The sequence below is a fragment of the Prinia subflava genome, chromosome Z (genome assembly GCF_021018805.1).
Source record: "Prinia subflava isolate CZ2003 ecotype Zambia chromosome Z, Cam_Psub_1.2, whole genome shotgun sequence".
Taxonomy (NCBI): domain Eukaryota; kingdom Metazoa; phylum Chordata; class Aves; order Passeriformes; family Cisticolidae; genus Prinia; species Prinia subflava.
Window position 1 is genome coordinate 45,159,781 of NC_086283.1, and position 25,528 is coordinate 45,185,308.

General features: G+C 39.4%; 1 protein-coding gene across 1 annotated transcript in view; it reads left to right on the top strand.

Moving 5' to 3' along the window:
* Positions 1 to 25,528, top strand: part of CNTLN (centlein) — a 197,219-nt gene that overhangs the window by 16,893 nt on the left and 154,798 nt on the right. Inside the window, 2 exon segments of the mRNA XM_063423407.1 lie at positions 126 to 214; positions 18,503 to 18,585. Coding sequence (XP_063279477.1) covers positions 126 to 214; positions 18,503 to 18,585 — 172 coding nt within the window.

Consider the following 25,528-nt stretch of genomic DNA (forward strand, 5'->3'; position numbering starts at 1 on the left):
AATACTCACTAGAATAGGACTTTCTTGGCAATTGTCTTTTGAATATGGTCAGTATAACTATTTTTTGTCTGTAAAAGGCATTATACTGTAACATGTTTTTTCTTCCTTTTTTTCTTACTTCTAAGGCTGATAAAGAATTTGTGTGGTCTCTTTGGAAACATCTCCTGGTGTCAAAATCAGATCTTACTCAAGCTGTCAGCGTGGTTGTGGACAGGTGAGTTTGAAGATTTAACATGCTACTAAACCCAAAAAGCAACCAATCTCTCCTGCTGATACCATATTCTTTATCTTCCCAACTGAGAACTATGTACAGTTCTAAAAATGTGTTGAAAAAGTTTGTTAAATTTTGTCAAGAGTGCCTAGAATACACTGCAAATTTTCTCTTTTTTTGTTGCAAGTTGAAGCATACTTTAAAATCTGTTCTCAGTGAGATTGCTATACTGCAGTTCAAGACAATTTTTAAATTATAAATGTACTGCAATATTTCATTTTCCTATTGGAAGAGTGGGAGGAGGAAAAGAGTAATTTTTCAGCATCATAAGCTGTTGGATAACAGTTTTATATTAATTATTTTCATCTGAATTCTTGAGGAAGTGAAGAGCTAAGACTTGGTAATATAAAACTATCATAGGGTCATAGAATATGCTGAGTTGGAAGAAGTTAGGGTAACTGATTCCTACTCCTGGCTCTGCACAGGACATCCTAACAGTCACACCATGTGCCTCAGGGCATTGTCCAAATGCTTCTTGGACTCTGTCAGACTGCTGCTGTGACCACTTCTCCAGGGAACCTGTTCCCATGCCCAACCACCCTTTAGGGGAGAAACTTCTCCTTGATTGTGAGAGCTTCCATCTCTGTTAACAAAGACAAGCAAATTCTTACTTCTGCAGCTTATTCCTCTTAGGATAGTAGCGGTGAGGAAATCTTCATGATACTTAGTACTACCTGATTTCTGTAAATGCTAGTTAATTCTCACAATATGCAGTTGATTGTTTTGGAATGCTAATATTTATGAATTCAGATGTTTTGAAGGCCAAAGATAAGGAGAATGTGAACGAGTTGGGTGTCAGAATTGAAACTCTTAATTATCTTAGGGTGCCATGTGATCATTCTTTTACAGTGAAAAAGGGGATTTTTTTAAAAAGAAAGAAAAAATGTTTTAAACTTATTTAAATGGCATGCCAATTTTACTTTGGAAGCTTGTTATAGATTCATGAGGGGTCCTGGCTCCTTTGGGTTTCCTTTGAATGCTTTGATCTTAAAAGGCATGTTTTGTTGTTCTCATCTTTCCTTTCTGGACTTTATCTGTACATGTTCTCTTTCATTTGTGAAAATATAGCATTAACTTCTTTAGCTAGGAGTGCATTTCACAGAATCATGGTATTGTTAGGGTTAGAAGGGACCTCAGGAAGTCATCTAATGCAGCCCCTCTGCCAAGGCAGGGTCACCTAAAGCAAGTGACACAGAAATGTGTCCAGGTGGATTTTGTGTGTCTCCAAAGAGGAAGAATCCACGATCTCCCTGGGCAGTCTGTTCCAGTGCTCTGCCACCCTCAGCGTAAAGAATTTCTGCTTCATGTTGAGGCAACACTGAAAAGAATCTGGCCTCATCCTCCTGACATCCACGTTTGTGATATTTATATGTACTGATGAGATCCCCTCTCCGTCACTATTTTTTTACTGTTGTTCCCTTTTTTGCCTAGCATAAAAATGAAAATTTTTGTCCAAAAATACAGTGTGATCATGTAACTAGAGCTAATATTCTAAAGGATTCATATCTAGAGGAAGACAGTGATGATGTGAGGATGTGCAGCTTATTTTAAGACAGCTGTTATTGAGAGGTTCACATATGGTTGCCAATGATGGTGTCAACTGCTGGCTTTGTACTGGGACACTTTAATTGCAGAGAGCAGTAGCTTGGCTGTTTAGACAGTACACTACTTTTAGTATTGTTTTCGAGTTTGATTTGGGAAATAATTTTAATATATGTTGAAGACTGTTACACAAATTCATAGCATACTTCATTTATGTTGAAATGCAAAATCATAATGATTTGTTTCCTGATAAAATGTTGTCTTGTTTTCATGAGGACATTGGTGGTAGAATTCATCTTCCTTCACAAAACATAAAAAAATGAGAGAACTGCTTAAAATACATAAAGAAAGAATTTAATATGTATAAACATATCTTACATGTATATAAGCACAGTTATATTGAAAACATTAAAATAATTTTTTGCCCTAACCACATCTTATAGATAGCTGAACAATGTGGAAAATTGTAGTTCTTTTACCTGAAGCTTAATAAAGCATAAGCAGATGTTAGGGCTTATTAACATTCTTTATTTATGTTGCATATAAAAATAATCAGGATATTAGGATGAAGCATAAAGATGTTAGAAAGCATACATTTAAATAATGGTCAATAAATGAATTATATGGAGTTCTTGAATTGTGTGTCTATATAAGATAGAGTCTGTCGTCTTCTTTTATTATTCTTCATGTCTAGGAATATTTTTATGTTTTCTAGTTGTCCCTTGCTTTAAATTATTTTATGCTTTATTTAGAAAAGAAGTGGTAATTTTGTGTATTACCCTTATTGATACAATGAATATAGTGCTCTTATATACCACCTTGATGCACAAAAGCAAGATAATAAGCTGAAATTTTCTGTATGTGTTTTGCACTATATAGAGGCTGGTGATTGGTATGTGAAACCTTACCAATCTACTTCTGTTAACGTGCTTGTCTAGTTTTTTTAATGTCCTCTACTATTTTAGAATTACACTAATGCTTTAGAACCTTTTTGAACTCAAGGCTATACATGTATATCACAGCTTTTCTATGTTTCTTTGAATTATGGAATTAAGGAAGAAGAAATTGCTTCCACAGCATCTTTTTTAGGTATTATCATTACTCCTGAGAATCCTGGAATAGGTTTGGATAAAACCTATTCAGTATTTGGGAGTTTTATTAATCACAACTTTGAACTTTTGGTTGCTTTGATTTGACAGATGGAGCAATAGTTGTATTTTTCTCTTTAATTGATGTAGCTTCATCTCTTGTGCCTGAGAATGGTATAATTGCCGCATTGGAAATAGTTTCTAGCTTTACCCGTGAACCTTCTGCACAACCAAATTATAGCCCCATATATTCTATCTTAACTTTTTCCTGTTATTACTCTCCATAATGATTTCCTCAGTAGTTCAGTTTCATGACTGTACCTCTTCACGCTCTCATCCTTTCAGAAAAGTTTTTGTCTTAATTCCTACCTTTTTTTTATGCTAGTATCAGTTTATCTTAGTTCTAGTACATTGATTAGCTTTACAGGGAATCTTCTATCTACCACTGCTGCTGTCCAGAAAATTACAGGACAATAGATTTTCTGGCTTTGTTAATCTGGGAAAAATATGTTGATTTAAACAGTTTTAAAGATGGGATGATCAAATAACTGTTATAAGCAAGATGATTCCTGAAGCATGTCACTTGGGAGGATCTGTGCTGCTTGCAGCCCATTTTTCTGTATGATACACAGTTCTATCATATAAGCTGGTAATTGAAAATTTACTTTAAAATCTGATAAAAAACATTTCAGTCTTAGAGAATCTTTTTCCTTCTCATCTATATTAGGGACAGCAGAGACCCAATCATATTCAAGCTCAGAACTTTTTCTGTCTTTCTTGTGCTTAATGTGAGATTTTGAGATAGAAACAAACAGAATGGGATGGATTTAAAGCTGTTTTTGTTTCTTCTTGTGACATGGATACCACCAGCATTTGCATAGCTTTGTTTTTCAGTGTGCTCTTTCCACAAAAAACTGAGTAGCTTTCATTCCCCAGCAGATCTTTATTAGAGACTGTCTGAGGTCATGCAAGCCAGATAAGTAATGGGAGCAGACAGAATCTAAGAAAGCACAGGCATGTGTACCCTCCTAGATCAAGTGTATATATAAAAAACCAGTATCATCCAGTGGATTTCAGTCATTAAATTGATTGAAGAGATAGCTAGGCTTTCTTCATGAGACAGCACTGATGAGAATAAAAAGGGCAGGACAAAATGTTCACTTAGAACTTTTCAACTTACACCACAGATTTGTGGTGAAGAAGAAAAGAAAATACATATTAGGAGGAACTGAGTGGGCAGTACTAGGTCTACAGTAAGGTAGTTTATATTTATAGCATTAGACACTTCCTTATAGCATCTTTTCCCAGACAAACCAGAAAAATATGAAAGATATAACTGAGGGGGTGTAGGGGGAAATTACTAGTACCTAGCCGTTATTTGTCTGTTATTTTCAAATGCTTTCATGGCCCCAAAATAGAAGTTCTCCTCTCCTAAAATTGTAAAAATGTAACTTTTACTTTTTTATGGCTATGCTGCTGATTCCTCTAATACACCAATGATATTATACTTTTCAGCAGTCTTTGCAGTTCTTGCTGGGTAACTGTAACTATATTCCCAATTTAATATTCAGATATAAACAAAAAATTATCTTTACTGTGCAAATGAGAGATGCCTTTGGGATATGTAAAAGCCTCCAGGTATTTTAAACAAGCCATTGTAAAACTACTACTCATGTTAGTAGACTTTTCAGCTACTTTAAATACTATTGATCTCAGTATTATGTAAAGAGTATGCTATTTCTAGTTTGCTGTCTTTTGAAAGATTTTTTTTTTTTATGATTTTGAAAAAGGTGCTGGAAAATAGCTCTTATTAAGTAAATGCATGTGTAAACTGAAATGGAGTTGGGTTCAGATGTGAGTATGAAAGGTTTTGAAATATTTTTACAAACTTCAGAGCTCTGTTTTAAGACTCTTCCTTCTATAGTACATGAAAGCTTGACAAGTCAACAGACTAATTTTCCTCTAGGGCTTCTAGCTGACTCTTCCTTTTTTCTGGAAAGAGGATGTAGCAGGGGCCATTAATGATCAAGCTGTGGTGATGATACAAGACTTGGTAGATGGACATGGGGATTGTGTTATGCGAGATGATACCTTACAGACGCTTAACTTTGGCAAGCCTGCTGTACGCAGAGGCTTTTTCACATCTAGATTTCAAGTGTGCTGTGTATTGCAGGTCTTAACAAAGGCTTATGGGTTTGTCATTCCAGGCCACTCTTAAGGAACAGTGGCAAACTGAATGTTAGTGCCAGTGACTGAGAGTTTTGTTGTTGTTCCTCCTGAGGAGTTACATCTGTCTAAAGGTGAACAGATGGACAAAAATATGGCTGAAAAACAAGACATCAAAAATAAGCAAAGAATTTTTGGAAAGGTAGTTGTAGGAGCTTATGCTGTGGTTTGCAGCATCTTGTGAATAGCAAGTTTTAGAAGAAACATGAACAGGTTGACAGAGATTCTTCACTGACTGATGATATGCAGATTTACGAAAATGGCTGTATGAACGAACACTGTAGATGCCTAGATTAATTGAAAAAATTAAAAATCTGTATCTTGTATCTTTTTGAAGGGATGATAAACATTGTGCAGAAGCTTTCTTAGAACACCCTTTTACAAATTACCAGGAAACACAATGACAGGAGGACAATGATGTAAATAAGATGTAAGCCATTACCATTTTGTCACTGAATTTAAAATACAATGGACTGCCCAGTTACTATCACTCAATACACTGGACAGAATAATAGAGCATAACAGTACAACCTTTCTGGCTAAGGTCAAATAATTGTGATTTTCTTCAGTTAATGAAAGTTTAATATCCTGTTTCATTAAAAATTCTCAGAACGTTGAACATAAGTCAACATTCCATGGAGAAGAAGGTATTATGCAGTTTGCATGTGTGCATATCTGCATATCGGAGCACAAAATATTGACATGATAATTGCAGTCAAGCCTGATTGAACAGTGGCCTCTGGGAATTCAGCTGGTGTTGTACCAACTGGATGGCTGCTCAGGACACAGTTTGAAATGCAAGGTGCAAGTTAGCACTTTATTCAGCACAGGCAGGCATCATTTAAAAATCCTTGGGGGAAACCCTGGTGATGTGCAGATGTTAAAACAGTCTGTTCTGAAGTGCTGATATTTTGAACACTGTAAAAGACTTGTGTATTTTAGATGAAAGATGTTTGCAAAATTATTGGGCAAAAATGTCACTATTTTTTGTACTGCTTTAGTGTAAAAATACATTTAGCATTTTAGGTATGTTGCTTAAAATACAACATCATCATATACCTAAAATGAGTCTTATTCCTTAATACATCATCTAATAAATTAACTCAATCAAGTTAGAGATGCCAGAAAATCTATGTTTCTGTAATGATGCCTTTTCATTTTGATGCATATCATGTAATATAGAACTGGCTTTATAGATAATTTCCTAAGGAAACAATTTCATTTAACATTTCTAATTAGATCCTAAATTATTTTTTTAAAGAAACAAAAATAGGTATATATAACTTTTTTAGAAAGTAACTGCTGTTGAAAAAGCAGTTAGAAAAGTGCAAAATGTGTGGTATTCGTTAAATTTTTTTTTTGCTCCATACTGTCTGAATCTTTAAAGGTAGTAATTATAAGTATTAAAAGAAAGAAGTAATTATATATATCAATTGTAATTCATGAAGTATCAGGATCTTCTAGACTCTTAGATGAAATTAAACTCTTGATCAAGTGAAAACTATGTAGCTTTTTTTTTTTTTTTTTTTTTTTAAGCAGATTTTAATACATGGAAACACAGTGAAGTTTCTACTTGGAAGATTAAGCCATAGGCTGTGTTTCTACTAACACTGACTGCAATCACAGGGATATGACTGTGTGCAGTAATTACAGTATTGGTGCCGTATTTACCATAACATTGACAGTCTGTGCTCTACAGCTTCACTTTGCACATGGGAGATTAATTATCTATTTAATACAAACAGAGAGTGTGTGAATTGTGGAAGTCTGTAAAATTGTAAAATACTTGGAAGTTGGAGGACAGGGAGATAAGGTAGTCAGATTAAAGGTGCATTACACCAGCTGGTATTTTATAGCATTTGTAGTTCTGCAGCCCTTTAGAAGCAGCCTTTACTGTGTTACCACACTCTCCAAAGTTTGCAGTGTAATCTTAACGTTCTGTTAAAGACCAAATTGGTAGATATGTTTTTGGTTTGGGGATGTTTTGGGGTTGTTTTGTTTTGGTGTTTGTTCATTTGTTTTTGTGTGATTTCTTTTTGTTGTTGGGTTTGTTGTTTGTGAGGTTTTTTGTTTGGTTTTGTTTTTTTGTTGTTTTGTTGGGGTTTTTAACTATCAATTTGTAAAACTGAAAGGATGTATTTCATGAAACATGTAAACAGCAAATTCAATTTATTAGTTAAATTTATTTTCATTTAATTGATGTAAATGTGACATAATTGTGTATAACTCCAAGTTACTTTTTCTTGACAAATGGTTAAGTGCTTGTTTGATTAAGACCTGTGGTACAGTACAGAATACCTCTTTGCTCATACTGCTTTTGCTGAAGATTTTAGGAAGGATGCTGTTTTTAGAAAATTGAACAGACTTCTTTTTTAAAAATATTAAGATTTTTACTGTTTTCATACTCACTCAGGGATAAATGTTTTCTCAAAGCCTAATGTGTCATTTCTGGCAAGCCATTAAAATAGTACCGAACATCAAGAGCATTGTCTTGTTGTATAATTGAATAGAGCGTAATACAGGAACAAAATCATAACAGAGGAAGTGTGTCAAGCTTAAGAATATTTTCTCAGTGTCTTCATTTTTGTGGGAAGCTGAATCTTGATAATGTTTGTAGCTAAATGCATCTGTGTTAACATTTAAAATAGGTAGTACTCATGGGAAAACTGATTGGAGCTTAGAACTTGTACAAATTGACAGCCTCTCTTCACTCCATTTTTCATCCTAAAGAAGTCTGCAGATATTCTTAGCTCACATCATTATTGCTCATCAGTGATTCTAATTAGCTAAACAGGAGTTTGTCTCGGTCATTGATCATCATCAGCTTCTTGACAGTGCCTGAATTTCTACCCCCTCCCCCCCATATTCCAATGGACTTTTAAAAATACATTTTAAATACAGAATAGCTCTATGAATGAAGTTGTTTGAAGATTTTTTTTTCTCTCACTATTTACCCTTTTAAAAAAGAAGAGATGATTACTGGAATTCCTATCAAGTCCCATTTTAAGGACAGCAGATCCAAATATGATACATAAGTTCCAGTCAGATATACTACCTTGGGTGTCTGTCGGGAGCTATCCTGTAAGAAGCATGAGAAAACATCCTATACGATCAGGAGAACGGGAGAAACTGCTGATAAAGTTGCATATGAGGCTTCAGTTTATACTTTGGGCTTCTGACAACTTTCATTGTGTACCTAACTTCCAATAGTTAGAACACTTTTCTTTAGCTGTGGGTGGTTACATGTGAAACTATTTTGGGGGGCATTAGCACAACATGTGGTATCTGGAGAGCTTGAAAGAAAATATCATAAAGGCAAAATATATAAAATTGATTTGAACTTTTCCCACTTATGATGATGATGATAGATCTGTGTTTATAAACTATGTTCTTTGACATCTTAGTTTGAAGGAATGTTTTACCAAGCATTGGATAGATGGAAAATGCTGCATTTAATTAGAAATGCGCTGTGAACTGTTGCCTAGTATGTAGATCTTTTACAGGCATATTTTTTGCTGTAACAGTGTTCTGTTTCTTTTTTTTCTCTCTCCAGTCCCAGACATTGTTCTGTGAATCCCTATTTTGAAACCATGTCATAAAGTCAGAGGGCTCCATAGATTCTTCACAACCAATAATAAGTCAGAAATAGCTGTGCATACTGTTTTTCAGAGCTGGTTCTTCTCTTACTTGGTTCACTTACTCACTTTCTCTGTCTTCTCCCTAAAATAAATTTTAAAAAAATTAACCACAACTGTAAAGTTCCTTAGGGAAACCTATCCATCTGTCCAACTTACCAGGTTTTTGGATCAATTAAGGCATTAGAAAACAAGCTTAATAATAGTTTTCAAGTGATGATTGCACAGTTGAGGTAGGAGGCTATCTGATTGTATGGTTTTTGCATCTTGAACTGGGTCTTGCTTTATGAAAGGCTGACTTCAAGGGAGGAGACAGTGATTAGATGGGAAAGATGATGGCATATTGTGGGGGGTGGACTTAAGGTCAGGATGCTTCTGGGGGCTGGAGCTAATGCTATTTGTGCTTCATGGGGCTTGTGTGTGGTTAATGGTATGATTCTTTCTGGTCTGCACCTGACTCTTCTAAGTACTTTGTAGTAAAAACTTACTTTTTGTCCTCTAAAGCTCTTAGGACTTTGGATCATCTGGTTTTGTGTGTGTCTAATCTTATTAATTTGTCCAGCTGTAATTAAGACCTGAGGAAACTTTGAATGTTACATTTCTTACAGTTTAGATCAATATAGGTCTATCACTTTCTCAGATAGATTATGGTTGTTGGGGGTTAGATTTGGTTTTTTTCTTCTCACAGAATTTTTTCCCATAAGTTTCCAAGAAGCCTTAATGACTACTTAGTCAGAACAAAAAGAGTGCTTGAGGGATATGGCAGCACGAAGCTACACCTATTGTTTTTGAGTCCCTGGGAGTGTCCCTCAGAGGGGAGAGATGATGAGCCTTGGGGAAGGCAAAAAAAAGACAGATCTGGGGGAGGGGGAGGCACTCTTGCTCTCAGCGCCGAGGAGGACGGTCAGGCTGCCCTCTGCCTCTGTCTCGTCCTGGGAAATCTATCGTCATCTGTTCGTGTACCCGGGAATCCTGAGCTCGCTTTCACCGGCCTCTCCCCCCACCGCCGCTGCTTCTTGGGAGCTTTGAGACTCTCCTGCTACTCTGTAGCCCTGCACTGCCCAGCCCTGCCAGGACACCCCTGCCTCCAGCTGCCAGCGCAGAGCTCCTCATCTCATCCACCAGTCCGGGACTTTTCCTTCCTTCCAGTTCGGCCTCTCAGAGTCCTGCAGGGGCATCCAGATCAAACTGCTCTGGGCTTTTGTAAAAGAAAGCCCTCAAGGTTCTTGGTTCTGTTTATTATTGATGCTGTAGTTGTTGTTTGTTTGTCGTTTTGTCATATATATTAGTAAAGAACTGTTATTCCTACCCCCATAACTCTGCCTGAAAGCTCCTTTAATTTTCCTTTTAATTGGAATAATTTGGAGGGAGGGGATTTGAATTCTCCATCTCTAGGGAGGTCCTGCCCCTTCCTAGCAGATATCTGTCTTTAAACCAAGACAGATTATTGGCGCCCACTGTGGGGCTTGAGGGCATTGAGAGGAAAAGGAATAACAGTTCTTAAGTGACCTTGTGCACTGGGTATAGAAACCTCCCTAAATAGCATCATGTGGTCTAGCTTACCTTGGTTTGGGTGGCATGTGGTTGTGGCTGTGTTTCTCCCATTTGCAGGCCCTTATTTAAACATGGGCCCTATAACTAAGGCTACTGTGGCTGTTATCCAGTTTGCACTATGGGTTAATAAGGTGAGGAATTCATGGATTTTTAACTTCCTCTGGAAGGCAGGCACATGGATACATGGCTATCACACTCTAAGTGTTTGTTTGTGGGGTTACTTTAACAATGGTACCTATTCTGAGGAAATGACACCAGGGGAAATTTTTTCCCAACCCTTTACTCAGCTGTTTGGGTCTATTCCACCAGTTTTTGAAGGGTTTAAATCTTCTCTGAATGCTAATGATATCATACAATGGCTAGTATTGCTCACAGGCCTATTCTATTTAATATTCCGAGATAAGGGGAGATTGGCCTGGATAACCACCCTGATACCTACCCCAGAGAATAAAGATACTACCCTAGAGACTAAGAGTGCTGCCATAGAGCCTGACACTGCCCTAGAGACTGGGGATGCTGCCCCACCACCTGACCCTGACATAAAGCCCACCTCAGGAATGAACCACCCAGATTGGGTGGGAGTTCTGGTGAAGGAGATGGGCAAGATGCTGAAGGAGCACACTTCCCTAGTGGTGGCCTCATTAGCCCCAGCTGCTGGCAAACCCTCCCCCTGCCCTGAAGAGGAAGAGTCTGAAGGTGCAGCAGTGGAACCCACAGACGTTACCACTGTCCAGGTTCCAGCTGAACCACAGGGGCAGTCACAGCCAGCAGCAGTTGTCCCTGTGGAAAGGAAGAAATATAAGGTGAAATCAGAGCACCCAAGTGATAAGGATAAAAAAGGAAGGCCCTCACAACCCACAGGGGAGCCAGAAGTTGAGATCATCACCGAGTCCCTGTCATATGAAAATCTCCGTACTCTGCAAAAAGATGTTGCACGACGGGGACGTGAGCCTTATACAGCCTGGTTACTTAGGGTCTGGGACCTTATGGGTAGAGGTGTGCAACTGGATGGTGGTGAGGCAAGGAATATGGGACCCTTGACCCAAGACTCAGGTGTGAATCAGGTATTTGTAAAAGAGCAAGGACCCCTTCACCTCTGGGACCGGCTTTTAATGAGTGTAAGGGAGAGGTTTTTCCACAGAGACAGAATGCAGGAGCACCACCTTAGCATGCGCTGGAAGACTGTTGAGGAAGGGATCCAACAGCTGAGAGAAGTGGCAATACTGGAGGTGGTTTTTGGGAGGGATGGACAGCATAACAATGATCCCGACAATGTCAGGTGCACAGGGCAAATGTTGTGGAATCTAGCAACTAAAGGGCCATCTGAATATAAAACATTCATGTCAATGATTAATGCTGATACCAGCCGAGTGACTGTAGGTTCTGTAGCCAGCAAGCTTAGAAATTTTGACAGTATGATCAGTGGCCCAATACAGACTCAGGTCTCTGCCGTGGTTAAAGAACTCCAAGAGGAGATAAGGGAGGTGAGGGAGGAGATGAGGAGGAACAGTTCCCATGTGGCACCGGTGCGAGCCACAGGCCCCAGAGTCAGAACCCAACGTCCTTCAGCTAGAGAGAGAGAGTACATCCCAAGAGCTGACCTGTGGTCCTTCCTGCGTGACCATGGGGAAGACATGGGAAGGTGGGATGGGAAACCCACTTCTGCCCTAGCAGCACGGGTGCGTGAGCTCAAAGAGAGAAACACTAACCGAGGGGGTTCCACTAGAATGAAGGTAGCCTCAGCCTCCCATGACCAGGCTGTCAGGTATTACAGAAATGAGGATGCTCTGTCAGACCCCCTTGAAGGAACCTCTACTATGTATACACAGGAAGAGAGTAGTAACCGGTGCTAGAGGGGCCCTGCCTCTAGCCAGGAAGAGGCACGGGAAAACCGAGTCTTTTGGACTGTGTGGGTTCTATGGCCTGGCACATCAGAGCCACAGAAATATAAATCTTTGGTTGACACCGGTTCTCAGTGTACCCTAATGCCGTCAGAACATGAGGGAGCAGAACCTATTTCCATTGCCGGGGTGACAGGGGGATCACAAGAATTGACTCAGTTAGAAGCCGAGGTGAGCCTGACCGGGAAGGAGTGGCAGAAACATCCGGTTGTGACTGGCCCAGAGGCTCCGTGTATTCTGGGCATAGACTATCTCAGGAATGGCTATTACAAAGACCCTAAGGGGTTCAGATGGGCTTTTGGAATAGCTGCTGTGGAGGCAGAGGGCATTAAGAAATTGAACACCTTGCCTGGATTATCAGAGAACCCATCTGCAGTAGGACTCCTGAAGGTAGAAGAGCAACGAGTACCTGTTGCCACCTCGACAGTGCATCGCCGGCAGTATCGGACGAATCGAGATGCTGTGATCCCCATTCACAAGATGATCCGAGAGCTGGAGAGCCAAGGGGTGGTCAGTAAAACCCACTCACCCTTCAACAGCCCCATTTGGCCTGTGCGCAAGTCTGACGGAGAATGGAGACTGACTGTGGACTATCGTGGCTTGAATGAAGTGACTCCACCGCTGAGCGCCACTGTGCCAGACATGCTGGAACTCCAGTACAAGCTGGAGTCCAAAGCAGCGAAGTGGTACGCCACAATCGACATTGCTAATGTGTTTTTCTCCATTCCTCTGGCTGCAGAATGTAGGCCTCAGTTTGCTTTCACCTGGAGGGGCGTGCAGTACACCTGGAACCGACTGCCCCAGGGGTGGAAGCACAGTCCCACCATCTGCCATGGACTGATCCAGGCTGCACTGGAAAAGGGTGAAGCTCCAGAACACCTACAGTACATTGATGACATCATTGTGTGGTGGAACACGGCAAGGGAAGTGTTTGAGAAAGGAGAGAAGATCATCCAGATTCTCCTGGAAGCTGGTTTTGCCATCAAAAAGAGCAAAGTCAAGGGACCTGCCAAGGAGATCCAGTTCCTGGGAGTAAAGTGGGAAGATGGGCGGCGTCAGATTCCCATTGAGGTCATCAACAAGATCACTGCGATGTCTCCACTGACCAGCAAGAAGGAAACGCAAGCTTTCCTAGGCGCCATAGGCTTTTGGAGAATGCACATTCCCGAGTACAGCCAGATTGTGAGCCCTCTCTACCAGGTAACCCGCAAGAAGAACGATTTCCACTGGGGCCCTGAACAGCAACAAGCCTTTGCCCAGATCAAGCAGGAGATCGCTCATGCAGTGGCCCTTGGCCCAGTCAGGACAGGACCAGAAGTGAAGAACGTGCTCTACTCTGCAGCCGGGAACCATGGCCTGTCCTGGAGCCTTTGGCAGAAGGTGCCTGGTGAGACTCGGGGTCGACCACTGGGATTCTGGAGTCGGAGCTACAGAGGGTCTGAAGCCAACTACACCCCAACAGAGAAAGAAATCTTGGCTGCCTATGAAGGAGTCCAGGCTGCCTCAGAAGTGATTGGCACAGAAGCCCAACTCCTCCTGGCACCCCGACTACCTGTGCTGGGGTGGATGTTCAAAGGAAAGGTTCCCTCTACCCACCATGCCACCGATGCCACATGGAGCAAATGGACTGCCCTCATCACTCAGCGCGCCCGTATCGGAAACCCAAATCGCCCTGGGATTTTGGAGATAATCACAAACTGGCCAGAAAGTGAAAACTTTGATCTCACAGATGGAGAGGAACAAGAGCAAGTGACATGTGCCGAAGAAGCTCCGCCGTATAATCAGCTGCCAGCAGAAGAAACGTGCTACGCTCTTTTCACTGATGGTTCCTGTCGCATCGTAGGGATGAACCGCAAGTGGAAAGCAGCCGTATGGAGCCCCACACGACAGGTTGCACAAGCCACTGAAGGAGAAGGTGGATCAAGTCAACTTGCAGAACTCAAGGCTGTTCAATTGACCCTGGACATTGCTGAAAGAGAGAAGTGGCCAAAGCTCTACCTCTACACTGATTCATGGATGGTAGCCAATGCTCTGTGGGGTTGGCTGGAAAGGTGGAAAAAGGCCAACTGGCAGCGTGGGGGGAAACCAATCTGGGCTGCTGATGAGTGGAAAGACATTGCTGCTCGGGTAGTCAAGCTACCTGTAAAAATCCGCCATGTAGATGCCCACGTCCCCAAGAGTCGGGCTAATGAGGAGCACCGAAACAACGAGCAAGTAGATCAAGCCGCCAAGATAGAAGTGTCAAAGATAGACCTAGATTGGCAACACAAGGGAGAGTTGTTCCTAGCTCGATGGGCCCACGACGCCTCAGGTCATCAGGGCAGAGATGCCACCTATAAGTGGGCACGAGACCGAGGGGTGGATCTAACCATGGACAGCATTTCTCAGGTTATCCATGACTGTGAGACATGTGCTGCAATCAAGCAGGCTAAGCGAGTGAAGCCCCTATGGTATGGCGGGCGGTGGTCCAAATACAGGTATGGGGAAGCCTGGCAAATTGACTACATCACCCTTCCCCAAACCCGCCAAGGCAAGCGCTATGTGCTGACCATGGTGGAAGCCACCACTGGATGGCTGGAAACCTACCCTGTGCCTCACGCTACTGCCAGGAACACCATCCTGGGCCTGGAAAAGCAAGTCCTGTGGAGACATGGCACCCCTGAGAGAATCGAGTCAGACAATGGGACCCATTTCAAGAACAGCCTTATAGCAGCCTGGGCTAGGGAACATGGCGTTGAGTGGGTGTACCATATTCCTTATCACGCACCAGCAGCCGGGAAAGTTGAACGGTGCAATGGCCTGCTTAAAACCACCTTGAAGGCATTGGGTGGGGGGACTTTCAAGAACTGGGAGATTAATTTAGCAAAGGCCACATGGTTAGTGAACACTCGAGGTTCCACCAACCGAGCAGGCCCTGCCCAATCTGAGCCCCTGAGAACAACAGATGGAGATAAAGTTCCAGTAGTACACATGAGAGGTATGCTGGGAAAAACTGTTTGGATTAATTCTGCCTCCAGCAAAGACAATCCCATCCGTGGGGTTGTCTTCGCTCAGGGACCAGGATGCACCTGGTGGGTGATGCAAAGGGATGGAGAGACCCGATGCATACCTCAAGGAGACCTTGTTTTAGGATGAACTACCCACATCATGTGTCTGTACCCATATCTGTATGTATAGATGTATATAATTTAGGTCATGCATGTGTATATATATATATATTTTAAAGGTTTAAATTCAGTGTAATAGGTTGGTATGGAAAAAAATTCGGGGTGGATGATGTTGGGGGTTAGATTTGGTTTTTTTTCTTCTCACAGAATTTTTTCCCATAAGTTTCCAAGAAGCCTTAATGACTACTTAGTCAGAACAAAAAGAGTGCTTGAGGGATATGGCAGCACGAAGCTACACCTATTGTTTTTGAGTCCCTGGGAGTGTCCCTCAGAGGGGAGAGATGATGAGCCTTGGGGAAGGCAAAAAAAAGACAGATCTGGGGGAGGGGGAGGCACTCTTGCTCTCAGCGCCGAGGAGGACGGTCAGGCTGCCCTCTGCCTCTGTCTCGTCCTGGGAAATCTATCGTCATCTGTTCGTGTACCCGGGAATCCTGAGCTCGCTTTCACCGGCCTCTCCCCCCACCGCCGCTGCTTCTTGGGAGCTTTGAGACTCTCCTGCTACTCTGTAGCCCTGCACTGCCCAGCCCTGCCGGGACACCCCTGCCTCCAGCTGCCAGCGCAGAGCTCCTCATCTCATCCACCAGTCCGGGACTTTTCCTTCCTTCCAGTTCGGCCTCTCGGAGTCCTGCAGGGGCATCCAGATCAAACTGCTCTGGGCTTTTGTAAAAGAAAGCCCTCAAGGTTCTTGGTTCTGTTTATTATTGATGCTGTAGTTGTTATTTGTTTGTCGTTTTGTCATATATATTAGTAAAGAACTGTTATTCCTACCCCCATACCTCTGCCTGAAAGCTCCTTTAATTTTCCTTTTAATTGGAATAATTTGGAGGGAGGGGATTTGAATTCTCCATCTCTAGGGAGGTCCTGCCCCTTCCTAGCAGATATCTGTCTTTAAACCGAGACAATGGTGTAACATACTTAAGGGAGAGTGATAACCTTCTTCCCCAAATATTTGGGGTTTGATTTCTGCAACTGCTGCCTTTGAGAGAGGCTAATTGTTCATAGCCATTTAGGATCCTGCAGCAAAGTAACTAAGTATGAAGAAGCATTAATATTTCTATATTGGAGCAGTTTTTGTGTCATTTAAGTTATACCTATCATGAACAGTGTATCTCCCTTAGGATCATGCACAAACTTTTGGGTTAAGTAAAACACAGATAAACTATTCAGCTGTTTTTACATTTTTGCTTACTAACTCCTGTTTTTTAAGGTTTCTAATATCTTCTAGTGCAAAATTTTATACACTTATCAGAAGGTCTTTTAGCATTTTTTAAAACATGGCTGGGAATGTGATTTCTGTTGGCTAGATACTTGTTATAAGCAGGGTAAATTGGTTTCATAACCTGTCATGTTTGGAAACCTGTTTGCTATGAAAAAAACTATGAAAAATGTCTGTACTATTTATTTTACTTTTTAGTACTTTCTAGCAACTTACCATGCAATGGCTTGATGGTTCTGATTGTAGGTGGTGAGATGCTTTAAGCTCATTTTTCTGTTAAGATTCAGTCTTGCTTAAAATGTTACAGACATTTCAGATATTAGTTGTCTTTTGGAATACTTTTGAATATTCATCATCTAACTTCACAGCATTGAGTTATTTCTTTATAAAGTAGGTTGTTTTTAATGTGATACAACTGACTAAGACTGCTTCCCAGATACATTTTCATTTTTCCTAAGCTAAATGTAGCTTCAGTGCTACACTTTTTCAGTGCTACACCTTTTCAGGTAGGTTTTTCTTAATTTTCTTCAAGTCCTACAATATATCATTACTGTTCTATTTGAAATAGGAGAGAGCTATTTAGAGTTACAGTGCCTTGAGTCCTGAGTTTCCAAAACCCTCACCTCAAAATTCCATACCATTTTGCTTTAATTCTTTATTTACTCAAATTGGATGAGATATTTTAGCAGTCCACCACATTAAAAGAAAACCACCACATTATTGGATGGCCTGTCATGTCAGTGTTTAAAATCTATCGTAGCATGAGACTACACAGTAATACTTAATAGTGGAGAAAAATAATCCTCCACGTATCTACTATCCTTATTGGCCACTGTTACAAAATGCTTCGGCAGATTAAGCCTTTTGTGTGCAGCTGGATATTTTCATCCACTATAGATTAGATTTGCAGGCTCATGTGTTCTAGTGTTTCATTCCCTTCCAGCTCTGAAACATTTCTTATTTGGTAGCCAAAGAGTTGCTCAAGTAGGATTCTCTAGCTTCCATAAGTGGCTGATACTAGCCATGACAAAAGTTTGTATTGCGAGAACAGGGATAATCTGAATGAGTTTCTGCACCTGTGGTGCTGGGATTGCCTGAAATATTCAGACATTTTTAAGGAATATATATTTCTCAGCCCTTTAATCACACACATGTAGTAAAAACTATGATTTGTGCTAAGGAATCTGAATATGCTTACTGTTGCAACATTTGTTTTCTTTCTGCCTAAAATGGAAGCCAGCAAGGGCATCAATATTTGAACTCAGTAAGAATAAGATGGCAATGAGGTGAGATACTTTGTTAAACAAAGCAAAGTGTCACAGACATGATAATATATGTGCACCGATTAACCATACAGAGTGTCTCTCCTCTTCCCCCTTACTCAAGTAACGGACTCATGAGCTTGAGTAATTTTTTTTCTGTTGGTAAGAGTTACACATTCTGTCCCTGTGGAATATAGTAAAATAATTATCCATAATGTTCAAAAGTATTGTTTTAGACAGAAAAATGCCATGTAATGGAGATAAGGACTTCACAAACTCAAGTAGCTTGGTGATTCTACATTGCAAAGAAGGGGCAAAAGCATTTTGCTCACTCTGTATTCAAGTATACTTTCTCCATTTGAGAAAGAATGAGAGACAGATAATTTCAGCTGCGTTAAAAATATTAAGACCTCTTATTTCTGTTTCCTTTTGATCAAAGCTACATTAGATGTATTTTGTTTACAGATGTAATTTGCTGTCACTTGCCATATGCTCCTTGATTAATTCTGCAGGGCCTGTCAGCTTCAGATAATTTAATTTTCTGTATTTTAAAATGACATTCATTATCAGGACATGAAAAATTCAAATGATTAACTGCAAATTATGACTAATAAAATGTCTATTTTTTGTTTGTTTCCAGAGAAAAACAGAAAGCTGACGTCAAGGACAGAAGAATTTTAGATATTTTGCAAGCCAAAGACAGCAAAATAGAATCTCTAGAACAGATTTGTATTATGCTTAAATAGAGCAGTTAAGAAAACTTGTCATTGACAACACATTTGTGTTTGTTAAACTGAGCAAACAGTTTGCTATTGTGTCTTAACAAAAAAAGTGCATTTGATTCAGAGATTATAAATTTATAATTAAGTATTATTTAAACTCTTCTGTGTTGTTCAAACAGTTGATCTGTTACCTAAAAAGTTAATCCGATTTTAGAACAAACTTTTTCTCAAAAATCTTGTCAGTTCATTGCATCATCTCACCCTATGATGTAACGTAAACTTGGATTTAAATCTAGAAGGGCACTGACTATGTTCAGGTTTATAATGTGCCTGTGGTAAGATTGGTAAGACTTGGTAAGATTTGCTGTCCTGACAAGTACAAAGTAATTAACCCAATGCACCTTCTGCCTGACAAGAAACACTGCTGAACTGGTGATGTTTCTCCTTTTATTTATTATTTAATCAATTCATATTTAAACAAATATATAAAAAACATACATATGTTATATATGATATGAAGTACAATAGAGACATTTTATTTTACTATGTAATTGTTTATTATATATAAATATATATAATAACTAGACTATTATATATGTCTAGACTATATAATGTATATATAGTGTATGATCTGTATCCCATGTATAATCTATATTATATACTTCATATACTATAGAATTTTATCCAATATTTAATGGATTAGATGTAATATAATGTATTACATTGCATCTAATATGTAGATCTATGAAAGATGTAATTATCTGTAAAAGAATACAGTAAATAAAATAAAAATACTGTTTATTATTAAATAAACTTTATTCTGTGTTGCAGCAGTGGCTGAAGTTTCAGTGTGGTGTCTCATCCTCATGGCTGTAGGTGTGATGTGTGATGTGTTTGGTGCATACATTCGCATCATATTTAGAAGCCAGCAGTGCATAATTCCTGTATTTCTATTCTGTCCTTATCTGAAAGGAAAAATACCTATGATGACCTCTATAGAATTATGTATTCAGTGCTATGCTTTTAAGAAGGCTGCCTGCTGTCACAGCATCTGAACCTAGGATGTTGCATTTCCATGAGTTTGCTCTCTGATTTCAGATCAATTTCAGATGTAAATGATCAGAAATCTGAAATTGATGGTGTAATGCATTTACATCATCCATGTGGAAATGGAGAGAGGCTGGTACATGTAACTAGAACCATGGAAAACTGGAAACCAGGAAAGAAGAGTTCATCAACAGGATGTTGAAACTCTGGATATACATACAAACTTGGGAATGAGAGGCTGGAGCGTTGCCCCACAGAAAATACCGGGATCCTTTTTCACAGAAAGCTGAACATGAGTCAACAGTGCCCTTGCAGCCAGGAGGGCCAACCCAGTCCTAGGGTGCATCACCACATTGCTGGCACAGCATTGCCAGCCGGGCAAGGGACAGGTTGTCCTGCTCTGCTCTGAGCTGGAGCAGCCTCACCTCAAGTGCTGGGGGCAGTTTTTGGGTACCACAGTAGTAAAGATGGTGAAGGGTCTTGAAGGGAAGCCCCCTTGAGGGGCAGGCAGGAGTGACTGATGTTACTTGGCTAGTTCAGCCTGGTGAGGAGAAGACTGAGGGGCAATCTCATTGTGGTTTATGACTTCTTTGTAAGGGGAAGAGGGGGGCCAGCCACTGATCTCTTCCCTCTGGTGGCCAGTGACAGGTCCTGAAGGACTGGCTTGGAGATGTCAGGGTAGGTTTGGGTTGGGTGTTAGGAAAAGTTTCTTCAGCCTGAGGGCAATTGGGCAGTGGAACTGGGAAGTGACCGTTGCACTAAGCTTGCCAGAATTCAAGAAGCATTTGGACAATGCTCTCCGGCACGTGGTGTAATTCCGGAGGTTGTCCTGTGCAGGGCCAGGAGTGGGACCTCTTGATCCTTGTGGGTTGGTTCCAAATAAGGATATTTTGTGATTCAATGATTCTAACAAATGAGGATAACAGAAGTTGTTTTGATGATCATCACAACTGAAATGCAGCCCTTACAATTAGCCTCCCTTAGAGTATCATTGACTTGGGGGAGCAGGTTGTGAAGGGCACTAGATGGTGCCAGTGGTGTGTATGAAAGCAGTGTACAGAGGTGATGTCATTCTGACCTTCTTGCCTCGTCCATTGGCTGGGATGCTGTAGGGTTTAATCAAGAGAGGGATTGTCTCCTGAGTGCGAAGTTTTACTGATTTGGTGTCAAAAAATGAAAATGGAGCTGGCCTAAAAAACAATGTAGTGTTCTTATATAATTTGTTTTACTGATGTGCTCCTCCTATCTGAGGAGGAAAAGATACTATTTATGTAATTAACATGCGAATAGGTTGCTTGTGAAAATGTGCATTTTGACACTAATGGTAATGAATGTTCTTTTCTATAAAGTACAGTCAGAAAGACTTGAAGGCTGTGTATTTCAGTTTACTAATTTTTTACATCTATGAAGTTGAAGCCAGTCATGTCTGCTGTTGTTTTTCTCTTCCCCTTCATGCATCATACAGAGATACCAGTTGCAACAAGATAATTTGTTGTGGGGTTTATTGTCTTGGAATTTCTGAGTGACCACCAAAAAACTATTGTATAAATCAGTGCTGAGTAAGGGAAAAAAGTAAAATCAATAGGCTATCTCATCATTTGACATAAATGTAGGCTTCTATTCCTTCTAGAAATAACAACAAAACTGTATAAGGAGAACGTGAGATTATATTTCTTGTATTGTGCTTAGACTTTATTCTGACATGCCTAAAAGGACTTCTAAAATTTGTATAAATATGAGACCGTGTTCTCCACAGCCTAGATGAGATACATCCATGTAGTTAGCTCACGCTGAAAACTAAATGAGCTTAATTCATAATGAGATATTTCAAGTATTAGAGAGGTTTCTATTTTAATGAATATTACTGAAAATCAAGTAAAATGATAAGTTTGGAAACTATGATTGGGAATTAATATGGTCTTTCATCACATTTGTATAACAGTGAAGAAAAATGCTCAGATTCTCATAAAAATGGGACATGTGGCTTTATGGATAAAAGTGTAAATCATAGTTTTTCAAAACTCCTACTGTTCAGTATTTTTGGACTAGAGTATATGCATTGAACTTCTATTTACTTAATACAACTCCAGTTTTTCGGCTCTCCTAAATCATGGTGTTGTAATCTTCAGTTTTATATACATGAATAAGACCTTTTTATTGTCATGAGTTTATTGCATAACTTCATATTGTGTTAAACATTTAAAATATGAATTAGTGTGGAACATTTCAAGATGTAGCATTCAAAGATTCAAATAAACTTGTTAAAGCACTTAAGATTATTCTTGTTATTATTGCATTTAAATTCAGCACCGAATGTATTGTATTTGAGTTTTCCATTGTACTTTTCTCCTCATGCTTTTTTTTTTTAATTGGTTTATTGATAACTTTGGATCCTGATAGTCACAACTGGGCCTCATCTGGCATATAGATACATTTATTCTAAATGCTGTGTGGTAAAAATCTTATTCCTTTGAGATTCGCATCTCGATTGCTATACTGGGTTTTTTTACTGTTATTTTTGTTTTATGCAGCATTTCAAAACTCTTTTCTCAGCAGTTACGTATCCCTGATATATATGCATCACTTCTGTTTCAAGGAAAATAGTTTCTTACTGCTGTGTTTAAGTGGCTAGGACACTGGCTTAGAAATTTACTTCTAAATACTGATAGATACTTAGCTGCAGAATTTTTTTCAGTCTTTTTTATTTGGAAATATTTTTAACCTGTTGTATTTGATTTATAATGGCTGTGTGTATCTCAAGTAGATCCCTGATGCTGTTTTTTCCTTAAAAAGTAGGGTGTGATTTTTGGAGGAATGTGTGAAATTTTTAATTTCAGACAATTTAGTAGATAATGTTGAAGCAGGAAACAGTCTTCTGCCATTCACAGAATAGATAAGTTAAAATATCTTAACCTGTTTTCTTTGGAAGATGACGTTAAAGACAGTTAAATATAGTAGTAAACCTTTTCTTATAACATTGTTAATTAATTAGGTTTCAATTTTGATCTGGAGGAACTAAAGCTAATCTTTTTGTCCTAGACCTTGTAACGTTTGAAAACCTTATCAACTGATTATACTCTGGAGGGGTTAAAATAGTACTAGCTTGCCTCATTATCTGCTCTTGAAAATCTTCAGCTTGCTATGCAAATCTATATTAAAGCCTCTTTAATGGGTCCAATTGAAAGAAACATAATTCTACCTTCAAGCATTAATTAACTCTGATAAATTTTTCTTACCTTTTTTACCTTCACCTGATTATATTTTTCTTTGTAATAAAATACTTCTATTAAATTAGGACAAAGGTATACAGACATTATAGCCATCTAAATGCTTTATTTTCAGTAACATGTAAGCTTGATTATTCTTGGATAATGAGGGACATGAGGATAATTTTGATAATAAGGAGTTCAGATGAACGTGTCAGCAGTGTTGAGATTATGTGAATTTTATAAACTCTTTGCCAAAAATGTTTGTCCAGTGAATAAGATTTATATATACTGCAGAGAAAGCATGTTGAAGGGGACACTAATGCAACTTTTTTTTTTTAAGAAAGAAAGTGATTTAAGTTGAAAATTGGAAAAGGGATCAGCCTTCACTGATGAAACCTGTGTTTTATGTAGCACCTTTGAATTGCATCAGTGAATTATCATATGTCTTTTTGCCTTTCTGTTTGACATTTAGTAAAATTAAGGGAAGGAAACTTCGTTAAGGAGTCAATCTCAGTGAGAGAGATGGGAAGAAAAATACAAAAACAGTTGAAAATGGCTCATTTTGGGTTATTGATAGAGTGAGGTAGGTAGTATGATGACCATGGCTGATACCTGTGGACTTTTTGACTGAAGAAATTAATAAACTCTAAATTACAGTGTACCTTTACAGGTGATTAGTACTTTTGCATGAATTCCCAGTAGGAATGCTTTTTCTACTAGTTGAAAATGTGTTTCTGTGAAGTAGCTTACTCCATTTTGCAGAAATAGTTTTTAAACTTTACTTTTTCCTACTTAATTCTTTAGAAAAGAAGCTGTATTGGGTATTTATACAGGTGTGCTGTAAACCTGTGCCTTGCCTCTTCAATAGTTCACGAGAGTAGCCATTCCTGAAGTTGGCTAAAGCTACTGCATTCTTTATTACTGAGCCTTCGTATTCTTAGTGGTGTTTCTACAGAGATGGTACCTGCACTTGGATTAGACAGAAGAACGAACAGTAAGTAAAGAAATCTCTTATCCTCTGCCTAGTACACTAGTTTGAAATGCATAATTTCTTGAATATTGAGCAGGGCTCAGTAGTCAAACCTAGAAAGAAGAGGGAGGTCATGTTTATGATCTCATTCATGCTCTTGTCAGCTAGTGTCTCGTTGGGAAATTTCTTTTTCAGCCCAGAATAATTATCATGTAGCCAGTGAGAGTTAAAGCAGAGTAGCCCTTTATCTGAGCTAAAAATGGTTTCTATAGCCAATGAAATCTGCTCTTACTATATAAGATACTAATTTCTGTACTGGTTTTAGTATATTAGTTGGTCATTGACACAATTTCTTTTTTTTCTAGTTTGAAAGCCAGTATGGTTTTAAGACGTTGGATTTTATTGCCTTTTTGAGGACAATTGATGAGGAAGTTTTTCATATATCATGGCTTCTTACTTGAATACCGGCACATTTCCTGAAAGCCAAGAAAATGGTTATGCTTTAAGGATCAAATAGCAGAAAAAAGCAGTCAGTGCCCTGTGAGACTAGATTCTGGCCTTATGAATCTGCTGACAACACCTTGGAAGGAGCTTGTCAGAAGAGGTGATCACAGCAACAGCTGTTCTTTATTTACTACACCTGATCTGGCAGAATTGATGTATATGAGTGTAATGAAATACTGCTGTGTCAGGCATAGATCCTAGTAGGTATCGATTCCTGTGGATCTCAGATCGTCATGCTCTCTTCCGGAGGCTGTCTCACTTTGAGGACCTTGTGTAAGCCTTGCTGGAGAGGAAAGCATAGAAAAAAAATCTGAGCCTGGTTCCATCAAGATTGTGCTCTTCAATGAAGATTAGAGAAAAGCTCATTTAGCAGGGTATTTGTTTTGATTTGAAATTAGTAGAGAAGAGAGATACTTTGGATTTTCTGTTTTCTGACCTAGCAGACTGTGCTGCTGCTGTTTCAAAGTAAAGCTGCTAAGAAGAGAGGAAAGAACCCTACATTTGTTAGGCAGTGTTGCTGTACAGCACTGGTTATGGGTTGTATAGAAAATCTGATCTGTCCTGGTGCAGGGAATTACTAGCTGTGGCAAGACTGTCAGATTACAGTGTCAGTATTTACTGCAGTTTTTCTGAGAGCTCAGTAGAGTAAAATTGACAGTAAATTTCTAAGTGTAGCAGATGCGTTACTGCATTATATGCTATACTGCTTGGTATTGATGCTGCCTTTATTATGGAGCTACAGGTTTTCTATTTTGACAAAATGCTGTCTCTTTTGCAAATTAGAGGTGTGTTTTCACAAGAAACTGCCTCTAAATACTTCCCCTTTACAGGCAAGGAGCTTCTTTATTCTTTGTTTCAGAGATGGCAAACCTGTTGTGGAAAATCATATGTGCCAGCCAGAAATAGTATTTGGCTCCCTTGTCAGTGCAAAAATGCAGCTGCTGGCAGTGTTTGCTTGCACTATACCTGTTCAACAGAAGGAACTGAGAGAAAGGAATACAGCGGATTGTAAGGTATTGAGGAAAATATTACTAAACCTTTGTTTTAGTGAATGACAGAAAGAGCTGGAGTGGAGTTGTAAGGAGCAGCATAAGTGGAAAGGAGGTGGTGCATGTCATAAAAAAGTTTTCTTTGTGCTGTGACACACTCAGTAGGTTGCTGAGATGGTTCCATTGCTGCCAGTGAAAGTGTGATGCTAGAGGTGCATAAAGCCA